We start from the raw sequence: 24,151 nt of genomic DNA, 5'->3' as shown, positions 1-24,151 counted from the left end.
GGAATGGAAACAATGTAGCCACTGCCCCTTCCTGTTTGAGTCCCCTTCCTCTCTTCCAGGGGGAAGAAAAGGGGTGGGGGGGGGGGTGCATACCTGTGGGGAGAGACAGAGTGGGAAACTGACAAGTGAGAATTTGCATAAAAGAGAAAATTGACAGCAAGAGAGACCTAGCAGGTAAGAGCTTGCTGGAGGAAAGAGGGAGAGGTGGTAACTTTAGCAGGGAAAGCCCAAATTCTTCAGTTATATGAATGAGAGACCCAGAGCAGCAGGTGAACCTAACTACTGAACCCTCCATTGTCCCTGTGCATTTATTTATTCAGTATATTCATCCTGCTCTCTTGCCAGCGAATTTTGAGTGGCACATCTTGGACTGTGTGCCTCTGTTTTATCCTCACCACCACCACAACCTTGTGAGGTAGACCAGCTCGAAAGGTAGAGTGATTGGCCCCAGTGTGGGGGTTTGAACCGGGGTTTCCTAGCTTACAGTGTGATGCTATAATTGTTGAACCACGTTGCTTGGTGACAGAAAAGGGTAAAAATTGGAAATGATTTTTTAATTGTAAACTGTGGTATTTTTTGTCGAAGGCTTTCACGGCCGGAATCACTGGGGTGTTGTGTGGTAGGCTCCCCCCCACATTGAGAAACAGAGACAACCAATTTTGGTAGTAAAGGAACAGGAACAGTATTGTGCAATTGCAAGAGGTCCCAGTTAGATGCCGAATTAAATTTCATAGGACCAAAAACCCTGAAGTCTTTGTCAGTTTTGGTTGAATTTTGGTTTGCATTTGAACATTTAATATATGCTTGTACTTATGCTATATGTCTCTTTCTTTAAAAACATCATAGTACAAAATTCTCAGTGAGTAAAATCTTGTCTTGAAAAGCATTTCAACTCATTTCAAAGGAGAAAGTATTCCTGTGAAGAGCTTTTCCTCCCCCCCCCCCTTCCAATTTTCTAATTAAAAAAAACTGGGGGGAAATCACCTAAGGGGAAACAAAAAAACCTTGTTCTTCCATTTCCCCTCTCTGCCTTTACTTTCCTTGTTTTTCCCTCCTCCATTTTATTCTCACAACAACCCTTCAGGGTAGACTGCGATTTGAGAAAGCAGCTGGCCCAATTTTATCAAGTGAGCTTAGTCACTTCTGTGGAGAGTTACTCAGTTCTCTCTAGGCCCAACCAATGTACAAGAAGAAGAGTTTGGATTTATGCTTCACCTTTCCTTCCTGTAAGGAGACTCAAAGAGGAAACTCCTTCCCTTCCTCTCCCCACATCAGGCATCTTGTGAGATATATGTGGCAGAGAGACTTCTGAAAAGACCGTGACAAGCCCAAGGTCACCCAGCAGGCTTCATGTGGAGGAGTGGGGAAACAAATCTAGTTCACCAGATAAGAGCCCACTGCTCATGTGGAGGAGTGGGGAAACAAACCTGGTTCTCCAGATTATAGTCCACCATTCTTAACCACTACATCTCGCTGCCTCTAGATATGGAGAGGCAGTTTTAATACTACTTCCCTCACCAATTCTTCCTAAGAACAAAACAGCATCATTGCCCTTACATACTTCCGCTCCTATTTCTGCCCTCTCAATGAGAGACTCTGTGAATATTTGTGGGACAGATCTCTGGTCCTTTCCTGCGATGGAATCCAACTTTGGTACTCCCTTCCCAGGGAGTTTCCTCTGTCTTCCTCGGTCATTGTCCTCTGTCAACGGGTGAAGACTTTTTTTGTTTCATTTCATCAAATGAAAACAAAGTGTGTAAAGTGCGGATCAGTTACAGCTGAATTAGCAACCCATTAGGGTTTTTCATGGCAAAAGGTGTTCGGAGGTGGTTTGCCATTGCTTTCCTTGGCATAATGTCCCACGTCGGTCTCCGCGCTCAGCAGAGTCCAATCTGCTGGTGATCCCCGCCCCCTCCATGATGCGGCTGGCCTCCACTAGGGCCAGGGCTTTTACAGCCCTGGCTCCTGCCTGGTGGAATGCTCTCCCTCCATCTGTCCGGGCCCTGCGGGACCTTAACGAGTTCCTCAGGGCCTGAGTTATTCCGCCGGGCCTTTGGGGAGACCAGCTGCTGATATACGTGCCCGAAAACAATCTAAGGCCTGCTGTTCCCCTCTTAGAGGAGTTTTAATAGTTGGATGCCATCTGTATTTTAATCGGTTTATGGTAATTGAGCGCTGTATGTTAACTTTGTATGGTATTTTATTTATCCACTTGTCTTGTTATTGTTGTAAACCGCCCTGAGCTTTCCTGGGGAGGGCAGTATATAAGTGGAACAATAAATAAATAAAATAAAATAAATAATGACCAAGGAATAATAAAGAATATTTCTGGATATTCTGCCATCCAAGCACTAACCAGGGCCAACCCTTCTTAGCTTCTTTCTGAGATCTGAGGGGATCAGGCGAACAGCCCCTTACTGACTCTTCTTAGCCCTCCTCCCTGTTTGTTTGTATGGGTGTGTTTGTATTTTATTGTGTTTCTTTTAGATTTTATTTGCTTTAAATATTTTGAATATACTTATATTTTAGATGCTTTTCGTGCCTGAGATGTTTCAGTGCTTGGAATGTTTTTAACATTTGCTGCCTTTGGGGACCCTGAATTGGGAGGAAAGGCAGCATCTCTGAAATAAAAGAAATAACTTGTATCCGTTACCCTTAACAGGGTGCAAGATTTTTCCCCCTTCCATCTACCAGAGACTAGACACTGTTGGAAGAAGCTGCTTCACAGGGAAGGTATGCAGGAGAATTCAAAGGACGTGACGCCTCTGGGTAAGGATCCATCTTCTTCTCTCTTGTGAATGAATAAAATAAAATACTTCATTAGTGGTACTTTGCATTTGGTGCTTGTTTATATAATGGTTAGCCAGCTCTTTGTTTAGATGAGCTAGATTTAAGCCCTCAGAGACCAACAAGATTTTTGGAGTATAATCTTTTGAGAGTCACGGCATCCTTTGTCAGATACTTGATAAAGGGAGCTTTGACTCCCAAAAGCTTATACCCCAAAAATCTTGCTGATCTCTAAGGTGCTGTTGCACTAGAATTTAGCTGTTTAATGGCAGACGAAGATGCCTGTCCTCTAAAACCATCTTGTTGAGATGAATTGATTAAAACATTTTGGTCAGCTGAAAGGCAGGACCGAGTTAATTGTGTTGCAGACTCATTAAAATGTCCAGTGTTATTCATTTTAAACATTTTCATTCTGTCTTTCCACCTGATCAGGGTGCCTAGTTACAAAACTGGCAGATGTCAAACTTAAGAACATAAGAACTAGCCTGCTGGATCAGATCAGAGTCCATCTAGTCCAGCACTCTGCTACTCACAGTGGCCCACCAGGTGCCTTTGGGAGCTCACATGCAGAATGTGAAAGCAATGGCCTTCTGCTTCTCCTGAGCACCTGGTCTGCTAAGGCCTTTGCAACCTCAGATCAAGGAGGATCATGATTGGTAGTCATAAATTGACTTCTCCATAAATCTGTCCAGGTTAATGGCCATCATTTTGAAGCTATCCAGGTTAATGGCTGTCACCACCTCCTGTGGCAGCATATTCCAAACACCAATCACACTTCTTGTGTGAAGAAATGTTTCCTTTTATTAGTCCTAATTCTTCCCCTCGCCCCTCCAGCATTTTCAATGTATGCCCCCTGGTTTTAGTATTGAACTTCATGTTAGAAGGAGAATTCCTCCTACGTGAAAGCGAAGGATGAATGCTTCTTCTGAATACATCTATTAATGACAGGTGGTAGATGCCATCTTACAAGAGGCATTACCTCCAGTGAGAAAGGAATGCCTCTGTAAGCATTTAGAAAACTGCAGGTAGCAGGGGTCCCCTTGGAAGAAGCAGTTTCTCTCCTGAAAGGTTGAATGGGGAATGCCTCTGCCGAGAAAAGCTGGCTTCCTGCAAACTGTAAACAAGGGGAAAAACCTACTACACCATTGCTACTGGCATTAAAGAATGAAGGATCTGAAAAGGGGACGGGTGTGTCAATAAGCAATGGAAGTCTTCATAAGCCTGCCCACCCGCCCGCCTACCCACCTATGAGTTTCTTCCTGCTGGAGGGAGATTTGAGGAGAAAGTAAACTAGCAGAAAATGGAATGAGCCCGAGAAGATTCTGCTGCACCTCGTCCTGGAGAAAATGATGCCTGATCCAGAGAGAAGAGAGGCTATCAGGAGAAGTCCTGTCCATAGTGGCAAAGATTCCAGGGGGGATGGGAAGCCCGAGATAGGGCTTCTATGGGCTTCCAGATTGGCAGTCTAGTTCCACCCCTGGGGCAACCTCTGCATCGGTCCAGGGACCTCAATTTGGTACTAACCTGAATATAACCTGAAATTGGTACTAACCTGAATATAAGAGCATGAGAAGAACCCTATTGGACCAGACCAGGGGTTCATCTAGTCCAGCATCCTGTCTCATTCAGTGGCCACCCAGTTCCGGGGGCAGGGGGCATTAAGAACAGGGCACAGAGGTTGTGGCCTTTCCCTGATGTTACCTTCTGGTGCTGAGGTAGAGGCACTGAGGTACTGAGGCAGAGGCTTTCCCCAGTGTTGCGTCTTGGAACTGGGCATGGAGGCTTAAACCTTCCCCTGGTATTGCCAGTTGGCACTGAGATTCAGAGGTTGACTGCCTCTGAATGTGGAGGTTCCTTTTAGTCACCATGGCTAAAAGCCATTGATGAAACTCTTCCGTGGGGATATTTTATGCACATCTCTGGCAGCCATGCTAGAAAGATTTCTAAACCCAGTTCCACAGAAAGATGATAGTACAATCAGTTGAGGTGCAGAAGTTGAGAACATTGTATGATTCCGCATTAGAATATAGTCCCAAATGAATATGAGAATTATAATTTATTTTCCGCACTGCCTCTGTCAAAACCATTCTTTTGTGCATTATCCAACATGGTACTTTGATACTAGAGCATTTATAGTTCATTGAATGACTTTCAAATGGATGGGGGGGGAGCAGGGCTAGGTAAGCACTAGGACCCAGGCGGAGCATTCTACCACAAAGAAGGTCTGGCATGCTTTGTTCTGTGGTGGAGGAATATCCAACCCTACTATCATCTTTCTGTGGAACAGAGTATAAAAAGGCCAAATATTAGGGGTCCCTCTGTGGGATCCTGTTCATTGGATATCAACACCATTACCAAGCTAAGATTTCCTCAGTTGTGCAACAGCTCTAATTTATATTCACTGTATCAGTAAAATTTGCACCTGTCAATGGGGTTATTCTAGTAACTGATAGAGAGGCTGAAGCTGAGGGCAGAGAGACCTGCCTAAGATAACCTTGGGTGCTCCTGGCACAAGCTTAATTCAAACCAGATGCTTTTTGTTCAAAGCTGTGTCTCTAACCACAGCCCTGCACTGCCTCAGCAGTAAATATGTATCCTGTCCTTCCCTTTTGCCAGTCTCAGAGTAGTATACATTGATTTGTTCCGTTTTTTCCTCACAATGGCTTTGTTCGGGTAGGCTGGGCTATGAGATGGTGTCTGGTCTAATACCCATCCAGAATTTTCATGGCCAAACGAGCAAGATTTGAGGGGAAAGATGAGCTTTTAACTAAAAGCTAAAACTAAAACTAAAAGCTCCTGTTAAGAACATAAGAACAAGTCAGCTGGATCAGACCAGAGTCCATCTAGTCCAGCATTCAGCTACTTGCAGTGGCCCACCAGGTGCCTTTGGGAGCTCACATGCAGGATGTGAAAGCAATGGCCTTCTGCTGCTGTTGCTCCCGAGTACCTGGTCTGCTAAGGCATTTGCAATCTCAGATCAAGGAGGATCAAGATTGGTAGCCATAAATCGACTTCTCCTCCATAAATCTGTCCAAGCCCCTTTTAAAGCTATCCAGGTTAGTGGCCATCACCACCTCCTGTGGCAGCATATTCCAAACACCAATCACACGTGTGAAGAAGTGTTTCCTTTTATTAGTCCTAATTCTTCCCCCCCAGCATTTTCAATGTATGCCCCCTGGTTCTAGTATTGTGAGAAAGAGAGAAAAATTTCTCTCTGTCAACATTTTCTACCCCATGCATAATTTTATAGACTTCAATCATATTCCCCTCAGACGTCTCCTCTCCAAACTAAAGAGTCCCAAACGCTGCAGCCTCTCCTCATAAGGAAGGTGCTCCAATCCCTCAATCATATACTCATTGCCCTTCTCTGCACTTTTTCTATCTCTTCGATATCCTTTTTGAGATGCGGCGACCAGAACTGAACACAGTACTCCAAGTGCAGTCGCGCCACTGCTTTATATAAGGGCATGACAATCTTTGCAGTTTTATTATCAATTCCTTTCCTAATTATCCCCAGCATAGAGTTTGCCTTTTTCACAGTTGCCATGCATTAAGAACATAAGAACAAGCCAGCTGGATCAGACCAGAGTCCATCTAGTCCAGCTCTCTGCTACTCGCAGTGGCCCACCAGGTGCCTTTGGGAGCTCACATGCAGGATGTGAAAGCAATGGCCTTCTGCGGCTGTTGCTCCCGATCACCTGGTCTGTTAAGGTGAGTTGACATTTCCATGGAACTATGAACTAAGACGCCCAAATCCCTTTCCTGGTCTGTGACTGATAGCACTGACCCCTGTAGCGTGAATGTGAAGTTTGGATTTTTTGCCCCTATGTGCATCACTTTATATTTTGCTACATTGAACTACATTTGCCATTTCTTAGTCCACTCACCTAATTTATGAAGGTTCCCTTGGAGCTCTTCGCAATCCTTTGCGGTTCTTACCACCCTACATAATTTGGTATCATCTGCAAACTTGGCCACCACGCTACCCACCCCTACTTCCAGGTCATTTATGAATAAGTTAAAGAGCACTGGTCCCAAAACGGATCCTTGGGGGACACCACTTCCTACATCTCTCCATTGTGAGAATTCCCCATTTACACCTACTCTTTGCTTCCTGTTCCTCAACCAGTTTTTAATCCATAGGAGGACTTCCCCTCTTATTCCTTGATTGCTGAGTTTTCTCAATAGTCTCTGATGAGGAACTTTGTCAAAAGCCTTTTGGAAATCCAAGTAGACAATGTCCACTGGTTCCCCCTTATCCACATGCCAGTTTACACCCTCAAAGAACTCTAGTAAGTTTGTGAGGCAGGATTTGCCTCTACAAAAGCCATGCTGACTCTTCCTCAGCAGGTCTTGCTTTTCCACATGTTTTACAAGTTTATCTTTTAACCTCCCCCCCACCCCGAAAATAAAAGCTAGAATACAAACTTGTTGCATCCTGCCATGTTTTTCTCAATTTAGGTATGCTTTTAAGACTTGGACATAATTATATGGAGAGACAAATTGGTGCACCTTAATGTTCATCTCCCTTATACTTTGTGGCATTACAATGGTGATGTCGTCCTGTTAACATTTCTCCACCCTCTATCACACGTGGCAGCCAATGAAATGGAGTGGGAAGACGATTAGCTCAGTGACATCCTTTTTTAGAGAGGATTTATAGAAAACACATCCCTGGGGAGCTGCCAGCTTGGGGAAGAGCTATAATGCAGTGGCTGAGGATGTGCTTAGAATATAAAAGGTTCCACCAATTCCTGGTATCGTCTAGTAAATTGATCTCGGACAGTAGATGCTATGACAGAACTCTACCTGAAACTCTGGTGATCTGTTGTCTGTGCAAATGGATTGTATTGGGTTAAATGGACCAGTGTTGTATCTCAGGGTCTCAGATTCAACCCTCCTAAAATAATTTCAAGTGTCAGTAGTCAGGAAAGATCTTTATCTGCTGAGACCTTGAAAGCAACTGCTGGGTGCTGCTGAACTTGATCGGACAAATGGCTTTATTACTAATAACTTGTTTCGGAATTTTCTTATCCCTGTTAGGTGGGGGTTGTGCAAATGATGGCAGAAATGGAAATTGTCACTTGGAAGTCTCCAGGCAAGAGAAGCTATGTATGTCTGATGGAACAGCCAGAGGAAATTCTTCTAAAAGTCTTTCAGCTTCTAGGAGACCACATGGGCCATGGAGGAAAGAGGAAAATAGCCTGAAAAAGAGAGAAATTGATTCTACTGCTTGCTGGGAAACTGGAATTGCAGGCCAAGGAGGAATTTGTGAAGGTAAAAGACAGGAAATGTTAACACAGTTGGGAGACCGCTCAGACCTCACTGCATCTAGCAGGACTCAGATGGAGGAGAAAATATACCAATGCTTATATTGTGGGAAGTCCTTCAATGCTCACTTTAAACTCATTAGACATCACCGAATCCACACGGGAGAGAAACCATATAAGTGTTTGGATTGTGGTAAAAGCTTTGACCAGAAGGGAAACCTTATTGCCCATGCAAGAATCCACACAGGAGAGAAACCATATGTGTGTTCTGATTGTGGGAAGAGCTTCAGCCATAAAGGAAGCCTTGTTTTGCATGTGAGAATCCACACTGGAGAGAAACCCTACAACTGCCCCAACTGTGGAAAAAGCTTCAGCCGGTCAGGGTCCCTTAAAGAGCATGAGAAAACCCACACAGGAGAGAGACCGTATACATGTTTAGACTGTGGGAGGAGCTTCCGGAAAATCTCTGAGCTTATGACGCATCACAGATTCCATACAGGAGAGAAACCATTTAAATGTTTGGGTTGTGAAAAATCCTTTACTACCAGCTCTAATCTTATTGCACATCAAAGAATCCACACAGGAGAAAAACCATATAAATGTTCTGAGTGTGGGAAGAGGTTCAGCCAGGCTGGAAACCTGAAGGAACATGAGAGAACTCACACTGGCGAGAAACCATATCAATGCCCAGAATGTGGGAAAAGCTTCAGACAAATCTCTTACTTTATTAAACATCACCAAATACATCTTGCGGATGAGGATGTGCACATGGAAGAAAAACCACACAAATGCACGGACTGTGGAAAAAGTTTTGGTGAGAAAGCAAGCCTCATCAGACACCAGAGAATCCACACAGGAGAGAAACCCTTTCAGTGCTCAGACTGTGGCAAAAGTTTCTGTTTGAAGTCCAATCTTGTTGTACATGTGAGAATCCATACAGGGGAGAAACCCTACAAATGTTCAGAATGTGGAAAAAACTTCAACCAGACATCGAGCCTCCATAACCATGAGAGGACCCACAAAGGGGAGGAACCCTATAAATGCTTAGTCTGTGAGAAAAGCTTTAACCGTCCATCACAGCTTAAAACCCATGAGAGAACCCACACCGGTGAGAAGCCATACATGTGCTCAGAATGTGGAAAGGGCTTTATTTACAACCATCACCTTGTCAGACATCAGAAAAATCACACTGGAAATAAGCCATATAAAGGCTCTGAGGGTGGGAAAGGATTTGGTCTGAAATTGACTTTTATTAAGCACCAAAACATTCATGTAAGAGAGAAACCATAGCAAAGCTGTCGGTAAATTTAGTAAAACATGTGAGAATCTGTGCCAGTGTCAGAACTTGAACTCACAGTAAGTCCTGACTGTCAAGACTGTCAACCTTTGTTGCCACTATTCCATTCTGCTTAAAAACAACAAGAAAGTATCACTAATACAAGGAATGTTAATCTAGGACATTTTACTAGCTACTTAAACCAACTTTAAATTGCAACAGTTTGGCTCATTAATATGTAAAAATAAAAAATCTTTACTCCAGGTGTACAACTCAACATTATGTAAAAATCCTTAATATTCAGAGTCTGTGGCTTAGTCCATGATGTTTGCAATTCAATGCTAAATATTTTCTCCTTTAACAAAGTCCCAGAGTTTGAAAAACTTTGTTTCTCTTGGCAGCTTTTTCAGGAGAGGAATATGCTTCTGGTCAGTAACCTGATGGCTTTCACTATGACTTGTAAAGAAGTCTTCTGGCTGCTTGGCTATTAAAAATAAAATATAATAATATACATTATAGACATCTAAATATATAAAAATCTGTGGGTTTTTCTGCTGACAGGTAATCTCCCAAACTACTGGACCGATTGCTTTGAAATTTTCACACAACGTCACATTCACGTGCAGCCACATTTCCATACTGTTTCCACACCTCCTGTTGTGTACATGTCACAACTGTGCCAGTTATTGTGTACATGCCATACCTGTGACAGTTGGAACCGCAGTTCTTTTCCGCAACAGAACCATCTGCTGGCAGTCAAAGCAACACCCTCTGATACAAGGGAAACAACCATGCCTTCCTTGAAAACCGCAGCCATCTGGAGTGAAAAAGATGGGGCCTGCCATCTGGACATGACCCACCCACCCTAGCGGAGGAAAGGGAAGGTGAGGGAGGGTCCGGGGGTTTGCTGGACCAAACACTCTGAAATTTGAACACAACGTAGCTCATGCCTCCCAGCGTGTAATTCGCCTGCAAGGGAAGGGAGTGAAAGAGACAGGGTCCGCCACCTGGACATGGCCCACCCACCCTAGCAGAGGAAGGGGAATGTTAGGGAGGGATGGGGCGGGGTGCCATGCAAGGGAACGGGAGAGAGGGGGGGAGTGAGGGGCCCCTTGCCCCTCCCCTCCCTTGCAAGCATTGTGCAATGACACATGTTCGAACTGTTCACTTCCCCTTTTCTTTCTTTTCCACTTCACCAGACTGAGCCACAGCAACGTGTGGCCGGGCCCACTAGTTATTTTATAAACATGTCTTAGAAAATATGTACATGTTTCAAAAGAACAATGTTAATTACTGCCAAAGGCTTTCACGGCCGATTCAATTGCTTTTGGTGGGTTTTCCGGGCTGTGATAGCCAAGCCAGTACTTTAAAAAATGGACTGATAACTCCATCCATGATACAATGCACTCAACCACACCTTTGCATAGCAAGTTCCACCCAAACACTTACTGATTGGTTCCCCACCCTGGGACATGGACAATATATACCCCACTAAACTTTCCCTTCTCACTAGACTCAGTGTGTAACAGACTTTTCTCTGTGATAACACCTCTGAAGATGCCAGCCACAGATGCAGGCGAAACGTTAGGAACAATATCTACCAGACCATGGCCACACAGCCTGGAAAACCCACCAAAACCAATGTTAATTTCCTTGTTGCCATAGGTTTTATATAGACTGTGTTACCCTTCAACATCAGTCTCTTGGTTCACCTATGTCTTTACATTAGCTTAGAAAATTTCTGGTTTTAATCACTATCACCATTCCACTCAGGCCAGAGGCAAAAATATGGGAAGACCAGTGAGACCAGTTCAAACATCCCTTAATCTCAGTAGGCTGGAGAGTGTCTGGTGATAAACCTTGAGCCCTACAAAAGCTTCCAGGTCAACTTCTCCCAAGGTGTTTTTTATTACTACAGAAAGGAAGCGCGCCATTTTAACCTGCAGAAACAAAACAGAAGTGTTGTCAATTTTTAGATAAGCTGCTTTTTCTGCAAAGTCATCTTCAGCCAAGATAAAATGTGGTACTAAATTGATTTAGTGATCAGAGATCCATTGGCTGGATTGAGTGTAGATCTTTAAAGCAAAAGTTGTTGGTCTTCACGGTGCTGCTGGGTGGTGTGGTTAAGAGTGGTGGATTCTGATCTGGAGAACTGGGTTTATTCCCCACGCCTCCACATGAGCAATGTACTAAGCTAAAATAATTTTCTAAGCTAATGTAAAGACATAAGTGAACCAAGAGACTGGTGAACTGGATTTGTTTCCATACTCCTCTACGTGAAGCCTGCTGAGTGACCTTGGGCTAGTCACAGTTTTCTCAGAACTCTCTCAACCACACCTACCTCTCACAAGGGGAGAGGAAGGGAAGGAATTTGTAAGCCATTTTGAGATTCCTTCCAGGAGAGAAAAGTGGGTATAAATCCAAACTCCTCTTCTTTTTGATTTTCTTTTGCTACAGCGAACTAACATAGCTACCCCTTTGCTACCATGGTTGCTCCTCTGGCATGCTCATGTTGCAGGTGTAGCTGTTGCGCACAGATGTGAAGCCTGGTTTGAACAACATGCTGGCTTGCTGTGAGTTGCACAGAAGTTGGAGTGTGGACTGGTTTTTGAGAGAGAAGCTAGCCAGCAAACATGCACAGAGAGAGGATTAGGAATCTCTTCCCCTCCCGCCTTCCTTCTGCTCTTGATTGCAGACTTCAGGGGCTGATTTCTACTTAAAATAACTTGAGCTGAGGGTGTTACGTAGAACTCCATAGCTTGGCCTTTGATTGTTTTTAAAGTTTCTGGGGTGGTTTGAACGTGAGAGAGCTCGTTCAATAGCACAGTCACACATTCTCAGACTAACCTACCTCATAGGGTTGTTGTGAGGATAAAACAGAAGAATGGGAAATGATGTAGGTGCTTTGGGTCTGCACTGGGGCAAAAGAATAAATAAAATAAACAAATATACAGGAATCGCAAAAAACTTTTTGGAACATCTACCCTGTTTCTCCGAAAATAGGACATCACCTGAAAATAAAACATACCAGAGGTTTTGTTGAAGTGCTAAATATAAGGCATCCCCCGCAAGTAAGACGTACTGGTAGCAAAGTTTTTGTTTTGGAAGCATGTGCGCCCCCAACCCCTCCCCCTTCCTGCCTCGCCTGGCCCCACCCCAACAGACTGGTTTGTGATGACAACTACTGTACAGTATATAATAAATGTTCATTTTTTTTGTTCAACAATAAATGTGAATTCTTCTTCATGGAAAAATAAGACATCCCCTGAAAATAAGACGTAGCACATCTTTGGGAGCAAAAATTAATATAAGACACTGTCTTATTTTCAGAGAAACAGGGGTATCACATACTTCTCCTACTTATTCTCCAAGGAGTTTGTGTATGATTTCCCCTTCATTTTTATCCTCACAGCTATCCTGCCATGTAGATTTCCGCATTCGTCCAGTGATTGGTGGCTGAGAAAGGATTTGAAACCAGGACTTGCCCACTATACCACACAGGATTTGGGTGAGGACTGTGTTCATGCTGCATGTGGAAATATACATGGAAGGAAATGTTTTGGAATATCCACAGTATGGAAAACAATGTGCTAAGCAGAGGTGGGATCCAGCAGGTTCTCACCAGTTCCCGAGAGTGGGTTACTAATTGGGTCTGCTTTTCCGTTAGAAATTCCATTAGGTCCAAAAATCATAAAGTCCTGTTGTTTCCTATGTGGTTGGCTAGCGAAGGTAGAAAACGGGATAATTCTCCCTGTTGGGCTGTTTTAAAAACATGTTTTAGAAATATGGTAAAGTTCCTTGTTTAAGGAAAGTATCCTTCTTTTGATTTCTAGAAACAAAATTAAGTATTTGAAAATATTAAGTATTTGGCAGGCAGTCAATTAGAGGAGAAGTAGTTGTTTCTGTTGGCAGTATACGATAGGACTTGCTATAATGAGTTTAAATTATGGACAGAAAGATACCAGCTGGAAATTAGGAACTTTTTTTTTACAGTAAGAGTTTTTTACAGTAACAGAGAAATTATTAATGCCCCACCCCTGGAATGCCCGCCCCCGCCCCCTCATGCCCCGCCCAGCCCCATTGGCGCTACGCCACTGTTTGAATCCCACCACCATGGGAACCTGTTACTAAAATTTTTGGATCCCACCACTGGTGCTAAGCTGTACTATACCCTGGATGTGGGGATGGAAAGGGAAGAAATGGACTGGTGGCCTTCACCTTCCTGCTTTGGGTTTCCAGAAAGATTCCAGCAGGCCAATGTGAGAATGAGTTTTGTTGGACTAGACGGACTTTTAGTCTGATCCAATGGAGCTCCTTGAGGTATTCTCAGAGATCTTTCACATGGGGTTAGTCAAATCTGTGGAGGATAAAGTCATGTCTAAAATGGAAACCTCCATGTTCAGCAGGAGTGTATCTCTGAAGAGCAGACCTGGAAAGCAAATTTTGAGGGAGGGTTATCACTGGGGGTGGATGGGGTGCTTGCAGAAGGCACCCATTTGGGTGCTGCTGGAAACTACCACCTAAACTAGACAACCCTTGCTGGAGTCCTCTTATAGTCAGAAGGCCTACAATAGTTCTTATACTTAAATAGGCTAAGTTGATAGAACTTTAATTTTTGAAAAGTGTCAACAATAGATACACTGACAATTTTTAAAGATTGGGTTTCAATTGTGATTTTATTTATGGCCGTTTTGAGCAGTTTTTTCCCTCTTGTATATTTGGTGGTTTATAAACTAAAGCGAGACTCAAGTCCAGTAGCACGTAAAAGATGAACAAGATTTCCGGGGTGAAAGCTTTCCTTTTGTCCCTCCCAGATGAAGAAGCGCTTTGACTCTAAAAAAGCTCATGTCCCAACATTTTTGTTGGCCTCCACAGAGCTACTGGACTTGAATCTAACTCTTTTACCGCATACCAACACAGCTACCCTCTGAAATTATTTTCATTGCTAAACAAGAATTTGAAAAAGAGTCTTTCTATTTCAGGTCCAGTGTTTGAACACCACTATGCAATTAATGACAACATCACCGGCCACAAAAATATCATTGTAGAGTTACTCTTCTACTGCAGACTGACATAGCTACTCTCCTTAGAGTCAGGTTTGATTCCCCATCTCCCCATAGAGTGGCAGACCCTGATCTGATAAACTGGAGTTGACTCCCCACTCCTACAAATGAAGCCTGCTGGGTTACCTTGGGCTACTCACAGTTCTCTCAGGACTCTCTCAGTCTCACCTACCTTGTGGGGAGAAGAAGGAAAAGTTTGTCTATTGTGGGGAGAAGAAGGAAACGTTTGTAAGCCACACATAGAGATTTCTTTCAGGAGAGAAAGGTGGGGTATAAATCCAAACTCTTCTTCTTTTGAAACCATTTCATAAACTATAGTTCTATTCTCCAAACTATGTTATTATTTGAGGGTTACAAAAGCCTGGGGGAGAAAAGAGCAGTAAACTGGATTAGTGGGACATGTGAAGTTGAAATACCCAAGGGTCAGACCATCTGCTTTCATAACTGCTTGCTCTGCCTATCAGCTGCTCTCCAGCTTCTCTGGTAGAGAGAAGCACTTCCCAACATTCAAGACCCTTTTCAACAGGAGCTACCTGATCTGGATAGCCCAGCTTTGACCTGAATGGCCCAGACTGGCATGATCTCATCAAATCTCAGAAGTTAAGTAGGGTCAGTCCTAGTTAGTACATGGGTGAGAGACCATCAAGGAAGTCCAGGGTCATGACCCAGTGATAGTTTCATGTAGGTGTTAAGGCTCAGGCCTGAGAAGACTCATCTGGCTCTGTGTGGAACTAGATCTGAATACATTTGGGCTTTATAGTTTATATTGTAAACTCCAAGAAGGGGGCACATGCCCTCTTCTCTGAGTACGTCACTCTGTCAAATACATGACGGTGCTGAATTAGGCATAATAACAGCTAATGTTTCCTGGCTGTCTTGTGAGTTGTTTGTATTCTTTTGCCATGATTATTTCGTTGCAGCAGGATGCCTTCCCCCTTTGCTGTACAGCGATCCTGTTCTAGCATCAGCAGTGTGATAAGGTGAAGTCGTTATGGTGACGCAATGAAGAGACGGGACGCAGCGATATCAGGAAACTGGTGGAGAGAAGCCAGCGGCGGATCTAGCTGATCTGGTTAGTCTGGCTAGTCTGGCTAGTCTGCCGAGCTGGGGTCCCTGGCACCTTTATTAAGGGTTTTGGGAAGGCGGGAGAGCGGGAGAAAGTTGCGCAATTCATGACTCAGTGGAGGGCTGCATACATGCAGGGAGAAACGTTCCTGTCTGGGTTGAATCCACATTCAGGTATCTTGTGACCTGGGTGTCTGGGGGATCTCATGATGTGCGTACGTGTGAGCCCAGGAGGGGACAGATGGCGCAGGCATTCCTGTGCACTTTCTGAAGCTCTACTGGGTTCGCTAACGCACCCCTACAATAAGGGGGCAAATTTTGATGCAGGGAGGGAGACCCCTGTTTCCTGTTTCCTTCCTAATTCCTAAACCCTTTTTTCCTCAAGCCCCAGAGATCACACAAGTGAAACTGGCAAACCACCCACATAGCTGTTAATTATTGCTCGCTTGCAGAAAAGGAGGAGGTTTCTCATGCAGAATTCAGGGCGGGGTCCCCAACCTTTTGGAGCCTGTGCGTACCTTTGGCATGTTGAGAGGGGGTGCTGAGAAATGGAATACTATCTTCCTGACACCTGGGCAGTCTTTAAAAAATAATATTGCTTCTAATACTTTAAGGAATTAAAGGCAACACATTGCTTTGAATTATGAGCTGTGTTCTTTGACCAGTAGTATTCTGTATTTAAAACTAGTGCAATAAATAACGCAAAAAGTTTTAGCCATATGCAAGGATTGTGTTATGTACACACAAACGTTTGGTTAAATTCTTCCAAACCACACATCACCCTGCTGTGGATGGCTCAGTCTGGCCTGATGTTGTGAGATCTCAGAAACTAAGCAGGGTCAGCTCTGTTGAGTACATGGAGGGGAGGCCGCCAAGCAAGTCCAGGGTTGCAAGTTCAGGGTTGCTCTGCAGAGGCAGATTATGGCAAACCACCTCTGTTCATTTCTTGCCTTGAAAAGCCTGCAGGGGGACCATAGGTTAGCTACACATTTTGCCTGCATCTGTGGCTGGCATCTTCAGAGGTGTATCACAGAGAAAAGTCTGTTTCACACTGTGACATGGTGTGTAACAGACTTCCCCCTGTGATACACCTCTGAAGATGCCAGCCACAGATGCAGGCAAAATGTTAGGAACAAAATCCACCAGACCATGGCCACACAGCCCGGAAAACCCACCAGAACCAGTTGAATCCGGCCGTGAAAGCCTTCGATAATACAATGTGGAAAGAGCTTGCATATCGGGTCACCAAGAGTCGAGAACGACTGAATGAATAACATCATCATCCACTACAACACCCAGATCTCTTTGCCTCTCAGCCTCACCCGGTCCAGAACCAATCAGCATATTTTTTGTTCCAGTGTGCATTACCTTACACTTGCCACCATGGAACTTGGTTTGTGTCCATTCACCCAACTTAAGAACGATCCTCCTGTTGTTCTTTACAACCTGCCTTGGTTCTTACCATTCTTGTTTGGTATAACTTAGCTGCTATACTGATCACCACCAGCAGAACTCCTCACCTAAGATTTGTGGCTTGTTGGTGCTTTTCACTTGCGTAACTTAGCTGCTATACTGATCATCACCTACGGAACTCACCTAAAGATTTGTGGCTTCTTGGTGCCTTCACTTGCATGATGAAAAGCCTAGATGGAATGACAAATTACAAGACCTGCAGAAGTAGGTCCCTCTGAAATTACAGCACTATGCTAGCTGGACTTATCTCCCTCTAAGTCCACTGAAGGTGGTCGGTTTTGAAAAATATAACTTTGCTCAGGATTGCACAGTTAAAAAGGAGTACTCTCAGAAATGGTGGTTCATGATTTAAGCCTTTTCCTTCCATGGTATACACCAAAGCACATTCCGGAAGGGAACTTGTGTGGCCTGAAAAATATATAAATGAAAGGCTCAAGTAATCCCAAAGCACCTGTCTGGGCACAAGAGTGTGTCTGTGTATCTCTGCATGAGTCTCTGCTCTGGCCTTGCCTCCTTCCAATCAGCTTTATCTGGCGGCGGGTAATTCTATTTCCACTTCAAGATTGAATCACTGTTGATGCAGAGATGTGGGAGCGCTAAAATGCTACTCTTAAGTAAAATCAGACCACTCTAAACAGTGGACTTAGAGCACTATATCTCCACGTAAGATGGTATTATTTGTTGTCCTGAAAGCTGTTGGCGGTTGCATCTCTACATGTATCCTTGCTCTGTGCCAACCCTCTCCAGGTCACCAGGCATGTTCAGAAGAATGATCCATGATGTCCACTATTTTAAAAAAATGTATGGAGAAGTAAGTACAGTTGAAATGTTTTCATTTCGTCTCCTTCAGCGGGAGGCCTCTGTTTTTACGGGTTCTCATCACCTTTGTGGGTATGCAGCTGAGTCAGAAAATGCAGAATTCAAAGTCTGAATTAAACAGTTTATTGGAAGACATCACAGCACAATGATCTACAGAAGCAAATCGTGAACTGAATCAGATGCTTGGTGTGGGAATCAATATGCGAAAGGCAGGGATACAAAACCACCAGAAAAATGTGTATGATTTCAGCTAATAATATGGAACACGTAAGCATGAATAGATAAAACGTGAGTCTACAGCAGTAGAAATTCTGCTAGGTAATAGAGAACTAAACCATACATTTAATGCATACATTTAATGCATATTAGCCAGGATGGATTCAAGTCAAATCAGTTGAAATCACTATTTACATCACTAGTCAGTAAAAAGTGTTCTCGTCCCTCTGGTAGAACCCAGATGGCCCCCTGCTTTATTGGGGGACTTAGGGCCATAAAGCGGTTGGGCTGACAGCTTGAGTGCACATGGAGGTAAACCCACCGCAAATCTGACTGGGCATCGGTGAGAGTTCACTATCAAGCCTAGCAGATGGCAGTGAAGAGAGCCGACTGCTCCATCTTCATTGCGTCCATCATCGGAAGTCAGCCCCATCATCGGAAGTCAGCTGTGATGATTTTTCAAAGCATTTTCAGAGCAACAAAGTAACTCAGATTCATAGGGATTTGGACTCCATGGTTTTGGATAATCCTGAGGTGGAACTATCTGGTCAGGTTGTATGGCATCAGTTTCAGTTGTGGCAGCCTGAAGACATGGACAAGTAATTTGCAGGGTTGCAGCTGAGCCCCTTTTTCCCTTGATCCTTGCCAATCACGGCTAATTAAAGCTAACAAGGAGGAGGTGGTTGGCTAGGTGGGTCCAGGAGGTGTCAATGCCTCTTTAGCGAGTGGGGAGGAGCCTCATGTGGACATTTTCTTTTTAGTAAACATGTTATAATTTTCAAACACACTATTTAAACTGGATGGTAGGAGAAGTTTGCTGTCAGTTGGCAAACTGCTAACCCCTCAGTGGTAGACAAGTGCAGGCTGTTGCCAGTGTAATTAGCAGGTCAGGATAGGGGGAGATGCAGCCACGAGACAGGGAAGAAAAGATGGGAGCAGGAGTCCTCTCAACAGGTTATCCCCACAAAGACCAGTTGGTGGCAGCGGTATCAAAAGGGGGAGAGAAAAAGTCTCTGGGATCAGAAAAGGCAGGAAAATAGCATGTTACTAAACAAGGAGGGACTACAACTGCCGTTGGTGCTTAGATACCCAAAGAAGGCAGAATGGAGCAATGCCCTCAAGTCCTTGGTTCTAGTCCTCTATGCTGTATGGAAATATTTGGGAGCAAGCTAAAGCTTTTGCTTGACTGAAGGTCTTTCTACACTCAGCATTTATATGGCTTCTGTCTTGTGTGAACCTTTTGGTGTACTGTTACCTGGCTCTTCTGACTGAAGCTTTTGCCACACGTCAAGCATTTATATGGCTTTTCTCCTGTGTGAATTCTTCGATGCTTAGTTAGGTCGCTACTTTCAGAGAAGCTCTTTCCACACTCCATGCATTTGTACGGCTTCTCTCCTGTATGAATCCTGTGATGTGCATTTCGGCTGCTATGACTAGAGAAACTCTTTCCACATTCAAGGCATTTATATGGCTTTTCCCCTGTGTGAATTCTTTGATGTGTATTAAGCTTGTCCCTCTTACGGAAGAACTTTCCACACTCAAAGCATTCATATGGCTTCTCCCCATTATGAATCATTTCATGTGTGGTTAGGTTGCCCCTTTGAGCAAAGCTCTTTCCACACTCCATGCATTTGTACGGCTTCTCTCCTGTATGAACCCTATGATGTGCATTTCGGCTGCTATGACTAGATAAACTCTTTCCACATTCAAGGCATTTATATGGCTTCTCTCCTGTGTGAACTCTTTGATGGTTAGTTAGCTGCCTTCCTGCAGAAAAGCTCTTCCCACACTCCAAACATTTATACGGCCTCTCTCCCGTGTGAATCCTTCGATGAATCCTTAGGTCACTATTCTGAGAGAAATTCTTCCCACACTCCAAACATTTATACGGCCTCTCTCCCGTGTGAATCCTTCGATGAATCCTTAGGTCACTATTCTGAGAGAAGTTCTTTCCACACTCCAAACATTTATATGGCTTCTCCCCTGTGTGAATCCTTTGATGGTGAGTTAGGTTACTGTTGTGAGAGAAGCTTTTTCCACACTCCAAACATTTACATGGTTTCTGGTTAGTTTTAATGTTCTGATGTGTTTTCATACTGGATTTGCAGATTCGTCCACCTGCATTCATATTTCTCTTATGGATTTGTTCTTGGCTAGAGACCTCACATGCACTACTGCTCTGACGAGCAATCAAAGTCTTCCTCTGCTTCACTTTCCTCTTCTGCTGCATTTTTGTTGTCACTTCATTTCCAGATTCCATTTTTGCCTTGAGATTTTCATCTCTCTCCTCAATCACCCTTTCTGGTTCCTTCTCACTTGCCATCTCCCACATGTGTGCTGCTGGAAAAGAGAGACAGAAGCCTTCTAAGAATCAAAGGTATCAAATACCACTTGTTAGGTACACTCTGTAGGAAAGGATACATTATATAATGAGAACCTGTGTCCTAGAAAAGTCTCTACATTCTCTAACCAGAGCCAAGAAGTCTTGGATGGATAGAAGATGGTAACCAGAGCTGGGGGAACAGGATTTGTTGTGCCCGTTGCCCACAGTTGCTCTTCAGACTTCAGAGAAAGAACAGCTAGCAGGGAAACCTCAAGGTTAATGTGCTTTCTGATGTTTATTCAGTAGGGTGAGGGATAGCAAAGCTTCCTTTTTTTAAGCTTGAATTTTATTGGACAAGTTTTTGTTTTGCATAAAGGAAAGCCATCTGTGACAGACTTAACTCTTAAAAAGGGTTTAGGTGGGTTGTGCAGTATGCTACTGGGCTGGGAAGAGTTAATTTCCCACAGCAACAGAGAACCTTGAGCAACAGGCTGCTTCAAGCCAGGATTTGTTAACAGCAGCTGAACTGATAAACAGTCTTTTCTGTTGGGAGATTTTTTGGCTACTCTAAAGGGGACGGAGAAAAAACTGGTCTGGAGTGTTGAAAGAATTGCCTTTAGAGTTAGTTAAATGCTAAGAACAATGGAGAGAAAAGTCAAAATATAATTTTTTCTAAGGGTGTGATAGCCAGAATTCTTCAGCCTAGTACATTACTAGGACGCACTCAGATATAAAGGAACAGGTTTTGTAAAAGGAGGGGAAAATCCTGCTTCTGAGGGGGCAACATATCAAGGAGTAACATGTAAATAGACAGACCAGAAAGTTGTGACCAACTACCCTTAGCCAATGGGAGAACAGAGAGGGTGTGGCAAATTCGGGAGAAGGGAATAAACATGCTGTGGATATATTTTTTTGGCAGAGTCTACCCAGCCGGGTGTCTTCCCTTTCTTTGCAAATGAATAAAATTCTCTTCTGTTGGCTTGATATTTGGTAAAGAAATATTGGGCACCACACTATGACGGTCTTGCCAAATATAGTAATGAACACATTTTCACCATACATGAATACATTTAGCAACATCTTCTGAAGTACAACCTGCCTCATGTTTTCCCAAAAGAACCTCAAAGGATACTCACCCTCAGCCAACTCATTCGGCAAGGAAATATCCTCTTGAGATGCTCCTGATAAGCTCTCATTTGCTTCTTCTGAGGCAAGGCCTTCCTCTTCTCTTGAGGTCCTGTCTTTTGGGTTACATTACAAACATTATGAATATTAAAATTTCTAAATGGCTAGCCCAAAATTCAAAAGTGCATAATATATTTTAATATAATTAATACAGTGTCATTTGTACAAGTTGAGCCATATTGCCTTCCAGATGACATACGCTAATTTGAAAGAATGGCTTCATTGATCTATACTACTCATAGTTCACACAGGATAATTTTTTTTCAATCTGGCCGATAGCCTCAAATCAGGAGGTCATAGTTTGAAGAGACATCAAAACAGGAAATTAGCTGGCATAGCATCATTGTACTTTCTGTGCACTACAACTAATGCTTGGTTTCTGTTCATTACAATTGTAATTATAATTGTAATTATATAGTTTCCAGTTGTTCTGCTGGTACTTAGGGTAACAGTTCATACTATGTGCTTTTGAATTTTTTTGGCTAGGCATTTGGAAATGTTACTGTTCGTTATATGTGTTTGAACCAGTCGCAGTTCTCTCTGAACTCTCTCAGCCCCACCTACCTCACAAGGTGTCTGTTGTGGGGAGAGGAAAGGAGAAGGGGCTTGTAGGCTGCCTTGAGTCTCATTTCAGGAGAGAAAGGCGGGGTATAAACCCAAACATGTCTTCTTCCACTTGCCGCAATTACAGTCGAATCCTCAGCAAAACTACATCTTTCTAACCCCACAGACTTCAAATAGAAAAGTGCAACTCATCTTAAGATAACACCATCATTTTACAAAGGGAGTGATCTGAAATTGTGAGCCTGCCCTCCAGGGAGTCAGCCCACTGAGAGATATTTACTCTGACCACCAGCGGTTCTCCAAATGCCAGGCAGGGAAAAGTCTCTCCCAAAATCTCTGACCTGAGATCCAGGCACTCGAGATTGAGCCCGGGACTTCCAGCATGCGAAACAGGGGCTCTAACCACTGAGCGACAACTCCTCACAGAATATGGTTGTGATGCACGGAGGTCACCACATAGAAAAAGGAAGAAACCTGTTCTGAGGTAGTTGTATTTGAAGCAGCTGTACATTTGCTGTCCTATCTAATTTGATCCAGACACATCAGATGGGCCCCTCAAAAACTGGGCACTTTTTATACAGATTAAGCCTGTGAGGAGATAAAAGGGCTCTCCAGAGTTCCCACAGAAAAATTACTGGGAAATACCCAATACTTTTGTTGTCTTAAGAACATAAGAACATAAGAACAAGCCAGCTGGATCAGACCAGAGTCCATCTAGTCCAGCTCTCTGCTACTCGCAGTGGCCCACCAGGTGCCTTTGGGAGCTCACATGCAGGATGTGAAAGCAAGGGCCTTCTGCGGCTCTTGCTTACCCTAATCCTTACCTGACATGACAGCTTCACATCTTCCTAATTCCTCAGAGCTGTGGAGGAACCACATTTCCCTCAGATGCAGCTGAGAGCCCAGGAATGAACCAGGAATCCAAAGTCCTTCCAAGGGGGAACAAAAAAACTATCAGAAAGGTCTTCATCTCTCTAGTAATGTTTGTGTGCCAAGAACGTTTAGAGAGGGGAGTGATTTCTACCATTTAATCTGCCCAAGGCCCCTTCCACACCCGAAGAATTTCAATGGTTTGCAAAGTGGATTTTGCTATTTCACACAGTGAAATCCAGCTACTAAGGCCCCTTCCGCACACGCAAAATAATGCGTTTTCAAACCACTTTCACAACTGTTTGCAAGTGGATTTTGCCATTCCGCACAGCTTCAAAGAGCACTGAAAGCAGTTTGAAAGTGCATTATTCTGCATGTACGGAACGAGCCAAAGTGCATTGAAAGTGGATTGAAACTGCATTATTCTGCATGGGCGGAAAGTGCCTAAAAGATCTTCCTCCCGAGAGTCAGAAATCACCCAGCTGGAAACAGACACAGCACAAGGCCAGGGGTGAGGTGGGTGGGTGGACAGTAGATTATGACAATACAGGTTTCAGATATTTCAGCTAAGGAAGAGGGGCTTTTTTAGAGGTTTGAGTGTAGGAAGTAGCCGAGGTGGTGGTGGTCGTAGTGCAGTGATGGCGAACCTATGGCACGGGTGCCAGAGGTGGCACTCGAAGCCCTCTCTGTAGGCACACAGAGTAGGCACACAGAGTTCGTCATGTGGGGGGTGGAAAATCCCCCCCACACACGCACACATCTAGGCTGGCCTGGGCCTCTGTGCGCGCACCGCGGTGAGCAGGGAGGACTTGGCTGGTGGGCTTGGTGCCTGTGCTCTGGGTGGCTGCTGCCCGGGGGGGCAGAGGAGGCAGAGATGCTAGAGAGGCACGGAGCAGTGCGCACGGGACTTGCTGGAGGCTACAGCAGGCTGGCCCCTGCTCGAGAGGGTGGGGCGGAGGAAGAGGGAGCCAACCGGTTTTTCTAAACTAAAATCGGGTTGGCACTTTGCGATAAATAAGTGGGGTTTGGGTTGCAATTTGGGCACTCGGTCTCAAACAGGTTCGCCATCACTGTTGTAGTGGCAGGAAATTTAAACTGGAAAAGCCAAAAGCACCCATTGCCATCCTTTCCAGATAGATATCTCCTGAACTGCAAAACTGGGGCGGGGGTGGGGGGGTCCTCACATTTCATGAGCCCATTGAATGGTCAAAGAGTATCTGGCATTCTAGGATAAAGTGAA

General features: G+C 44.1%; 2 protein-coding genes and 1 long non-coding RNA gene across 4 annotated transcripts in view; 2 read left to right on the top strand and 1 right to left on the bottom strand.

Moving 5' to 3' along the window:
- The first annotated feature begins 50 nt into the window (after window positions 1-50).
- On the top strand, window positions 51-9,596 carry LOC125428736 (zinc finger protein OZF-like). The gene is made up of 3 exons (XM_048489342.1): window positions 51-174; window positions 2,663-2,769; window positions 7,831-9,596. Exons 2-3 carry the CDS (start codon window positions 2,736-2,738, stop codon window positions 9,345-9,347), a joined length of 1,551 nt encoding a protein of 516 aa, XP_048345299.1. The 5' UTR covers window positions 51-174; window positions 2,663-2,735; the 3' UTR covers window positions 9,348-9,596.
- Window positions 9,597-12,683: 3,087 nt separating this feature from the next.
- Window positions 12,684-16,175, top strand: LOC125428932. 2 transcript variants are annotated; one of them, XR_007243901.1, is made up of 3 exons: window positions 12,684-12,841; window positions 14,316-15,376; window positions 15,770-16,175. It is a non-coding gene; the product is annotated as an uncharacterized LOC125428932 (long non-coding RNA). The 2 variants fall into 2 exon arrangements; XR_007243900.1 differs by lacking the exon at window positions 12,684-12,841 and having other exon boundaries at window positions 14,110-15,376.
- A 1,678-nt stretch (window positions 16,176-17,853) lies between these two features.
- Window positions 17,854-24,151, bottom strand: part of LOC125429906 (zinc finger protein 184-like) — a 31,114-nt gene continuing 24,816 nt past the window's right edge. The window contains exons 11-13 of the mRNA XM_048491490.1: window positions 22,866-22,970; window positions 21,429-21,533; window positions 17,854-20,309 (exon numbers count right to left, since the gene is read on the bottom strand). Of these exons, the coding sequence (XP_048347447.1) occupies window positions 19,174-20,309; window positions 21,429-21,533; window positions 22,866-22,970 (1,346 nt within the window). The 3' untranslated portion in view covers window positions 17,854-19,173. The remainder of the gene's footprint in view (window positions 20,310-21,428; window positions 21,534-22,865; window positions 22,971-24,151) is intronic.

Source organism: Sphaerodactylus townsendi, linkage group LG03 (assembly GCF_021028975.2).
Source record: "Sphaerodactylus townsendi isolate TG3544 linkage group LG03, MPM_Stown_v2.3, whole genome shotgun sequence".
In the NCBI taxonomy this organism is placed as follows: Eukaryota; Metazoa; Chordata; class Lepidosauria; order Squamata; family Sphaerodactylidae; genus Sphaerodactylus; species Sphaerodactylus townsendi.
The sequence above is the reverse complement of the archived record's forward strand: the minus strand, read 5'-3'. Positions and strand labels throughout refer to the sequence as shown.